At 39.6% G+C, this 9,865-nt stretch overlaps 1 protein-coding gene across 1 annotated transcript; it reads left to right on the top strand.

Annotated features, from left to right (window-relative positions):
- Positions 1-601: 601 nt before the first annotated feature.
- On the top strand, positions 602-1,543 carry LOC110629175 (receptor-like protein 7). The gene has a single exon (XM_021776088.1). It carries the CDS (start codon positions 602-604, stop codon positions 1,541-1,543), a length of 942 nt encoding a protein of 313 aa, XP_021631780.1.
- The last annotated feature ends 8,322 nt before the right edge of the window (positions 1,544-9,865 follow it).

Genomic DNA, 9,865 nt, shown 5'->3' with positions numbered 1-9,865 from the left:
CAGTGGTGTTAGTGAAAAACTCTTTTTTTCTTTTGCCAAACGATAGTGGAAGACTCGCCGACACGGTGGTGAGGAATTTAACAAGTATTTACAAGTAAACCAATGTAATTGGGAGGTCAAGGGAAGTTGCATCTCGTGATATTCTTTAAATATTTTAAAATTTTGCCTTTTTCTCTTAAATTAATTTTATTTTTTTATTGAGTCTCATAATTAAACAATAATAAACCAAAACAATAATTTTTTCAATAAAAATAAATTTATTGGCAATTATTCACTAATATTTATTATTTATTCAAGTTGTTATCAGTATATATTTTAAAAAAACTATTATACTCTACTTATAGTTTAGATTATAGGTTAAAAAAATAATTTATTGGCAATAAAATTTTAAAATCAATAATTGTATATTTTTCTTAAAAATATTGATTTTCAATAATAAATTTTATTTACTCATTTATAATTTAAAAAATATAATTATTTTTTTAATAAAATTCAAAAATAAAAAAGCTAGGAGTTTTGTTTTAAGTAATGTTTGTAATGGACACAGGCAACACCACCTACACTCCACAAGACAGCCGTCGTACAATAAAATTATCTGACAATGGAGTCACCACCTTTGTTCATTCGGTTGCTTTCCATTCTCATGTTGACGACGTTGTCCCATGCTATAGCATTTACGCAGTCTTTTAACTCTTCTATTCAACGATGCCATGATGATGAAAGGTTGGCCTTATTGCAATTCAAAAATAGCTTCAACATCTCTAGCTCTTGTTCTTATTCAAAGCTTGAATCATGGAAGCTAAATCAAGGCGTAAGATCAGGTGAGTGTTGCTCATGGGATGGTGTGGAGTGCGATGAGAAAACTAATCATGTCGTCAGCCTTGACCTAAGTGAGAGTTGTATTTATGGGTCGATCAACTCCAACAGCACTCTCTTTCGCCTTGTCCATCTTCAAAGACTTAATCTTGGAAGCAACGACTTCATCCACTCTCAAATCCCATCTGAAATAGGCCAACTCTCGAGGTTAACTCATCTCGACCTTTCTTTTTCTGGCTTTTCTGGCGAAATCCCAGCTGAAATCTCTAATCTATCAAGCTTGGTTTCCCTTGATTTATCTCGTAATCTTGATTTTATTAGTTATGATGGATTATTGAAGCTCCGTAAGACTAGCTTCAGAGGTCTAGTTCAAAACATGACCAATTTGAAGGAATTTGATCTAGAAGACGTGGACATTTCTTCAACGGTACCTAAGGTTCTTGCAAATCTTTCATCTTTGGAGTCTCTCCATCTTTGTGGTTGTGAATTGCATGGTGAATTTCCAGTGAGCATTTTCTGGCTTCCGAACTTAAAGATAATCGACTTATGCGAAAATATAAATCTAACAGGTTTTTTGCCTGACTTCCACCCGAGAAGTCACCTTGAAGGATTGAGGATCTTCTCAACAAGTTTTTATGGAAAGGTACTAAAGAGTCACAGTTTGGGAATTTTAACGTTTCTTGTATTACTGTTGTTGTATGTATTTATACACAAGAGTTTCGTGTAGTTTGTTACAAGAGATTAGCCTACAGATAGATTACAAGCTGTATAATAACATAAATTGAAAATATAACTTATCCTTATCACGCCCCTGCAATTCGAGTAGCTGTTGGTGCTGGTCGAATTGACAAATGATGCATAAGCTGATAATGTCGGGCCTTTGCTAATGGTTTCGTCAAAATATCAGCAAGCTGATCCTTCGAGCATATAAATCAAACCTGGATCTCCTTCTTTTGAACCTTGTCACGAACAAAATGGAAATTGACCTCTAGATGTTTTGAACGCGCATGAAAGACTGGATTTGCAGACAAATATGTGGCACCAATGTTGTCACACTAAATGATCGGACTGTGTGTCGAAACATAGCCAATATCACGCAACAAAGACTGAATCCAAACAAGTTCTGTAGTTGCCAAACCAAGAGCTCTATACTCAGCTTCAATTGAGGATTTCGCTACTGTTTGTTGTTTCTTGGAATTCCAAGAAATCAAATTGCAACCCATAAAAATAGCAAAACCCGACGTTGATTTTCTATCATCCAAGTACAAGCCCAATCAGCATCTGTATATACACTTAATGTTGTGTTGCTAGACTTTGAAACAAAGAGACCATAATGCACAGTAGCTTTTAAATATCTCAAAATGCGTTTGACATAAACCCAATGCTCAACAGTCGGAGAGTGCATAAATTGAGAAACTTTATGCACCGAAAAACAAACTTCTGGCCGTGTCAAGCTTAAATACTGTAAACCACCAACTATACTACGAAATAATGTGGAATTTGAAAAAGTATCACCTTGATGAGAAGATACACGATCTTTCGTAGTTGCGGGAGTAGAAAGACCCTTACAATCGGCCATTTGAGCTTTGGCTAAAAGATCTTGGATATACTTTTGTTGTGTAAGAAAAAGACCATCTATTGTCCACGTAGCCTCCATACCCAAGAAATAGTCAAGCTGCCCAAGATCTTTAAGCATGAATTTCAACTGAAGAGTCTTGATAATATTCTGCACAATATTAATATTGTCACCAGTAATGATGATATCATCAACATAGACTAAGAGGAACACAATATTTTTGTCTTTCGTATAAAAAAACAAGGATGAATCTACAGGTGATAAATGAAAGCCTTGTTGTAAAAGAACATTAAACAGACGTTTATACCACTGGCGAGGTGCTTGATGTAAGCCATATAAGGATCGCCTTAAACGATACACATAATCAGGATGTGCAGTATCCACAAATCCCAGTGGCTGCTCCATAAACACAAGATCGTCCAAGTCTCCGTGCAAAAACGCATTAGAGACGTCTAATTGTTTAATGTGCCAACCAAAAGAAACAGCAAGTGACAAAATAATTCTGATGGTTGTCGGTTTAACCACCGGAGAAAAAGTCTCTGAAAAATCAATACCTGGTCTCTGATGAAAGCCCTTGGCCACAAGTCGAGCTTTGTATCTATCAAGACTACCATATGATTTCTATTTAACTCAAAAAATCCACTTGCATCCGATGATATTTTGAGACTGTTGTCGAGGAACAAGCTCCCAAGTCCCAGTCTGAATTAAAGCATTAAGTTCAGTGATCATGGCTTCATGCCACTGGGGTTGTTTAATCACCTGTGTATAACAGCTAGGAACAGATGTAGAAACAGCCACTGTATGAGCACTTGGTGACCAAGGCAATTTGGGTTTTAAGTTGCCTGTTTGTTGCCGAGTTATCATAGAGTGTGTCTTTGTCAAAACGGGATCAACAGAAGCAAGAGGAAGCTGCTGGTCTGTATTTTCATTCGAAGAAGAAGGATTAACACCAGGTGCACTTAATGAAACGGTGTGTAGTGGTGTAACCAACTCGAGTTGACTCGTTGGCTGAGGGGTTGATGGCGCCGAGTCAATTGAAACCAGGTGGTCTAATCGGGGCTCCACGTCATTTAATGAAACGGTGCGTGGAATAGGGGAGCTCGACTGCATTTCATTTATTGAAACGGTGCGCAGCGTAGAGTCAGTAGGTTGAGATGCAAAAGTTGCCAAAGGCAGAGGCTGATTTATGTTTGAACGTGCATAATGTGGTACTGCAGGAACAGCTGGTGAAGCACCAAGAAGACCATCCTTTTGTGTTGTAAAATTTGGAACTGGAGGTAAAGGTATTAACGTTGGCTGCTGTTCAGTGACCGGAGAGCAATTATCAAACGGCTGCTTGAAGGGAAACATCTGTTCATAAAACAAAACATGGCGTGAGATAAAACGTCGACCAGAAGAGAGTTCAAGACAGATATAACCCTTATGCAATTTACTATACCCAAAGAAGACACATTGAGCAGACCTAGGTGCTAATTTATGTGGAGCATAAGGCTTTAACCATGTATAACACAAAAACCCGAAGACTCGTAACTCATCATAATTTGGTTTGGAGTGAAACAATAGTTCGAATGGGGACTGATTATTATGATGAGTTGAAGGCAATCGATTAATTGTATAGACAGCATTATCAAACGCAAAGGTCCAGTATTTATAAGGAATAGATGCACTATGTAACAATGCTCTCCCAGTTTCCACAATATGTCTATGCTTGCGCTCAGCGCACCCATTTTGTTCAGGCATGTGTGGACAAGAAACATGATGAACTATGCCATTCTCTTTTAAATATGTCGACAAAGATTGATATTCTCCCCTCCAATTGGACTGAAACTGTTTAATAGATACCCCAAAATAAGACTCAACCAATTTACGAAATTGAATAAATACCTGGAAGACATCTGATTTGTTTTTGAGGTAATATATCTAGCAATATTTACTAAAATGATCAAAGAACAAGACATATTATCGATAGCCATCATTTGAAACCACAGGGGAAAGACCCCACACATCAAAACATAATAATTCTAAAGGTTGTTTGGCAATAAATAATGAATCAGAAAAAGGAAATTTGTGTGATTTTCCTACACTACAACCATAATAAAAATCACAACCCTTATTTGCAACAAAAGAAATATTATTATTGTTGAGAACATTCTTAACAACTCTAAGATTAGCATGACTGAGACGTTCATGCCAAAGAGAAATACTTGCTGGAAACGCTTCTGGTGAAAAAGAATGAACTTGAGACTGCATCGGAAACAAATACAACCCATTCTTACTCTGGCCTTTGTACAACACCTGCCTCGTGGGGATATCCTTCACAAAATATTTGTCAGGAAAAAATTCAATGGAAGCATTATTATCAGTGCTAAACGCAGAAACAGATAATAAATTCTGTTGAACATTAGGAGAATATAATATATTGTCAAGAATAAAAGAACGACCATTAACATGAGAAACAGAAGACCCACAAGATGAGATTGGGAGAGTTTTACCATCTGCAATAGTGAGAGAGGTATTGTCTAGCACAGGAACAACATGAGAGATGTTCTCCTGATTCGCCGCCAAATGATAATTTTCCCCAGAGTCAACTGTCCAGGCCGGCATTGGAGGAGAATTTGTGTGAACAGCATGAGCTTGAGGAGGAGGTTTAGGTGATGGACACTGTCGACTCATATGACCACTGCCATTGCAATTGTAACACAAAATAATTGTATTCTGCCTAGAGAAAGAACCAGAACCACGTCCATGAGTATAATTATTAAAATGTCCAGTACCATTATTTCGGACACCATAACTTGAATTCTGGCCACCACGTCCTCGTCCACCCCTTCCACCCGATCGCCCACCGCCACGATTAGCATTACTGTAATTAGCAGTCGGCGGAACAGCAGACGAAAAAGCCAAGGTATCCATTTTCAATTGAGTTTCTTCACTCAATAACAACGCATAAAACTCATTAAAAGACATCGCAGAATTTCAGGCTTCCATAGCACGAGCAAAAGGTCGATACTCAGTGCCTAGGCCCTCCAATACATCAGCAACAAGTGAATCCTCATCTACAGAACTGCCGAGAGACTCCAACTGATCAGCAAAGGATCTTGCTCGTTTCATATAAGCATCGATTGAATCAGATCCTCGAGACAAGTGCTTAAGTTGCTTGCGAAGTTGCTGAATTTGTGTTCTTGCGTCTTTGGAATAGACAGTTACAATCTTATCACAGGCCTCCTTGGCAGTCTTGCACCGGAGGATTTGGTGCATAATAAACTTAAACACAGAACTGTTGATCCAACTTCGCACAATTTGGTCCTGACTAAACCAGTAAGAATAAGCAGGATTCGGTTCACCATTTGCAAGAGTTTGAAAAGGAGCTTGAGACGATCCATCAACATGAGATGCAAGTTTATAACCATGTAACAACGGCATAATTTGTGCCTCCCAGATCAGAAAGTTGGACGAGTTTAATTTGAGGGATAGGAAAGGTGTGATATTCGAAATAGAAACGGATTGAGAAGCAGAGACAGCAAAGATGGCTGGAGAAAGAGATGAGGATGTGGTAGACGAAAGGGATTGTTCTGTATAACCCATTCTGAGATTCGAGAAACAGTAGAGATGAGAAAAAGAAAATCGCAATGGCAGAGAGTCCTTTAGTGCTCTGATACCATAGAGTCACACAGTTTTGGGAATTTTAATGCTTCTTGTATTATTGTTGTTGTATGTATTTATACACAAGAGTTTCGTGTAATTTGTTACAAGAGATTAACCTACAGATAGATTACAAGCTGTATAACAACATAAATTGAAAATATAACTTATCCTTATCATACATTGAAAATATAACTTATCCTTATTAGGTACCTCCTTCTATTGGAAACCTTACTAATCTTGTTTGGCTTGACCTCTCAGATACTCTACATAACTTCTTCACTCGCTTGGATTGGAAGACTCACCCAGCTCACTTATCTAGGGCTTGCTGGTTTCCACATGAATGGCCAGATCCCATCTAGTTTCATGAAACTTACTTAACTTAATATGTTGTTTATGAAGGAAAATCAACTTACTGGTCCAATCCCACCCCCAGATTAACAATCTCACCTCGCTATCCTCGTTGTACCTTTCATCAAATAAATTGCAAGGTTCAATTCCTATCAATTTCTTTCGACTCAATCAACTTGAATTCCTTGATCTTCATTCAAATACTTTAGTTGGGTCATTGGATCTAAGCTCATTCTTTCAGCTCAACCAGTTAACCGAACTGACCTTATCATTTAATAGCTTGTCCGTGCAGTCTACAATGGCTACAAATGGCCACCTTCCGTAGTTGAGAACTTTAGGATAGGCTTCTTGCAACCTCACCCAGTTTCCCAACTTCTTGCAGAATCAACATGGCTTGGAATATCTAGACCTTTCTTCAAACAGCTTACAGGCTCAAATTCCTTCATGGATGTGTTCCATAAGTACAAATTTCATGGATTTTTTGAATCTTTCTCATAACCTTTTAACTAAGTTTGAACAAAATCCTGTTATTTTTCAATGGGCTCAGATTCGAACCCTAGATCTTAGGTCTAATCAGCTCCAAGGATCCCTTCCATTGCCACCACCATCCACCATTTCCTACCTGATTTCACACAACCAATTGACAGGTGAACTTTCTCCGTTGATTTGCAATTTATATTCTCTTGAAATTCTCGACTTATCCTTTAATAATTTAAGCCGTCAACTTCCTCGTTGTTTGAGCAATTTCAGTTCACTCTCTGTGTTGGATTTAAGAAGAAATAATTTTCATGGAGTTATTCCTGTAGCCTGGAGAGATGATTGTAAATTGAGAATGATTACCATTAGTTGCAATCGATTACAAGGACAAGTTCCAAAATCATTAGCCAATTGTTCATCGTTACAGTTGGTTGATTTTGGTAACAACCAAATAACTGATACTTTTTCTTCTTGGTTGGGAAATCTTGCAGAGTTGAGAATTCTGATTTTGAGATCTAACCATTTCTATGGTGTGATAGATTAAAAACCCAAAACCAAAGGCTTCACAAGTCTTCGAATCATTGACTTATCCGGCAATGGTTTCGTCGGAAAGCTGCCATCGCTGTACTTAGACATGTGGGCAACTATAAAAACCATAAAAGCAAACCACATGACATACATGGGGAAAATATAAGGCCCAATTTCACAGACGTTGATACGTACTATGGGGAATATGATTACTCAATAACTATGTTCAACAAAGGATTGAAACTGGAATACGACTGTAATACCCGGCTAGACCCCGGTATCGGAATTCCTACGTTCCGGCGGATTTTCCGTTGGAAGTCGGGATTCGAGGATGTCGGAGCTTGCCCTAAGGGTATAAGAAAGGTTTTTAAGATGTTTTTAAGTGTTTTTATCATGTTTGCATGGTTTGAGTTAAGAAAATTGAGTTTTGAAATGAAAAGGCCAAGGGGACAAAAGCCAGGTTCGGCCGCCGAAGGTGAAGTTCGGCCGCCGAAAGTTGCATGGTTTCGCATGCACGTTAGGCCGCCGAAGGAAGAGTCGGTTGGTCACTACAAAAGCCCTTTTGCCCGAGACTTGAGTGTGAATCACTCTGTTTTTGGGTCAAAGGTAGGTTCAAGCTCTCCTTGGTGTGATTTCTCATGTTTTCCTCAAATCTTGCATGTTTTAACTTGATTTGAGTTTTGTTTTAGAGTTTTGAGCAAAAGGAAGCAAAGTTGAGCACTTGGAGATTTTGATTGAGTTTTCCCCCATCTCCAAGCTTGGATCATCAATCCTCTAGTTCTTCAAGAGGTAAGCATGGATCCTCACCTCCCCTTATGTTTTAAGTAAGTTTAGAGTTTTATGGCATGTTTTGGGGGTATAAACATGAGTTTGAGCATATGTGGCTGTACCAGATGACATCAGTTTGAAAGGAGACATTATGAGGGAAGCTCATAATGCGCGATATAGCATTCACCCTGGAGCCACCAAGATGTATCAAGATCTGAAGAAAGTTTATTGGTGGCCAGCAATGAAGAGAGAAGTCGCACAGTTTGTGTCAGCCTGCGAGATATGTCAAAGGGTGAAGCTAGAGCATCAGAAGCCGGCTGGAATGCTTAACCCACTGCCGATTCCAGAATGGAAATGGGAGAACATAGCCATGGATTTTGTAGTGGGCTTACCGGCGACGTCCAACAGACTAGACTCCATATGGGTGATAGTGGATAGACTGACGAAATCTGCTCACTTCATTCCTGTCAGGAGCGGCTACTCTGTGGACAAGCTAGCGCAGGTATATGTTGAGGAAGTTGTGAGGTTACATGGGGCTCCTGTTTCTATAGTGTCTGACAGAGGACCCCAGTTTACCTCCAGGTTTTGGCGAAGTCTGCAAGAGGCTATGGGCAGGAGATTAGATTTCAGCACTGCTTTCCATCCACAGACTGACGGACAGTCAGAGAGGACCATCCAGACCATAGAAGATATGCTTCGAATGTGTGTGCTAGATTTTGGCGGATCTTGGAGGCAGCATCTACCCTTAGTAGAGTTTGCCTACAACAATAGTCATCATGCTAGCATAGGGATGGCCCCATATGAAGCTCTGTATGGGAGGAAGTGCAGGTCACCAGTGTGTTGGGAAGAGGTTGGAGAAAGGTCCCTAGCAGGGCCTGAGTTAGTAGAGATCACGAACAGGGTGGTGCCCATCATTAGAGAGAGGCTCAAGACTGCTGTTAGTCGGCAGAAGAGCTATGCAGACGTTCGCAGAAAGCACATAGAGTTTGAGGAGGGGGATCTGGTCTTGTTGAAGGTGTCTCCAATGAAAGGGGTGGTTCGTTTTGGGAGGAAAGGTAAGCTGGCTCCGCGGTACATTGGGCCTTTTGAGATTTTGCAGAAGGTCGGAAATGTGTCGTATAAGCTTGATTTGCCTATGTCTATGGAAAGAATCCATCCAGTCTTCCATGTTTCTATGCTACGAAAGTTTGTGTCAGATCCGAGTAAGGTTCTCAGTGAACCAGATGTGGAGATCCTAGGTGATCTCACGTATGTAGAACAACCAGTGCGGATCATTGACACCCAGATCAGAAAGCTAAGGAACAAGGAGATCCCGATGGTGAAAGTCCTCTGGAACCACCATAACATCGAAGAGTGCACCTGGGAGACAAGGGAGTCTATGCTCCAACAATACCCCTATCTCTTTTGAGGTTAGTGTTAGCTTCTTTTGTTCTTTATGTGCTTCATGTTATGTTTTTCCTCTGTTTTGAGTTAGAGAGGAACATTCGGGGACGAATGTTCTTAAGGGGGGGAGAATGTAATACCCGGCTAGACCCCGGTATCGGAATTCCTACGTTCCGGCGGATTTTCCGTTGGAAGTCGGGATTCGAGGATGTCGGAGCTTGCCCTAAGGGTATAAGAAAGGTTTTTAAGATGTTTTTAAGTGTTTTTATCATGTTTGCATGGTTTGAGTTAAGAAAATTGAGTTTTGAAATGAAAAGGCCAAGG

The sequence above is a fragment of the Manihot esculenta genome, chromosome 13 (assembly GCF_001659605.2).
Source record: "Manihot esculenta cultivar AM560-2 chromosome 13, M.esculenta_v8, whole genome shotgun sequence".
Classification (NCBI taxonomy): domain Eukaryota; kingdom Viridiplantae; phylum Streptophyta; class Magnoliopsida; order Malpighiales; family Euphorbiaceae; genus Manihot; species Manihot esculenta.
The sequence above is the reverse complement of the archived record's forward strand: the minus strand, read 5'-3'. Positions and strand labels throughout refer to the sequence as shown.

Excerpts from the sequence above, each read along its gene's own strand:
- LOC110629175 (XM_021776088.1), top strand. The coding sequence starts at position 602 with ATGGAGTCACCACCTTTGTTCATTCGGTTGCTTTCCATTCTCATGTTG.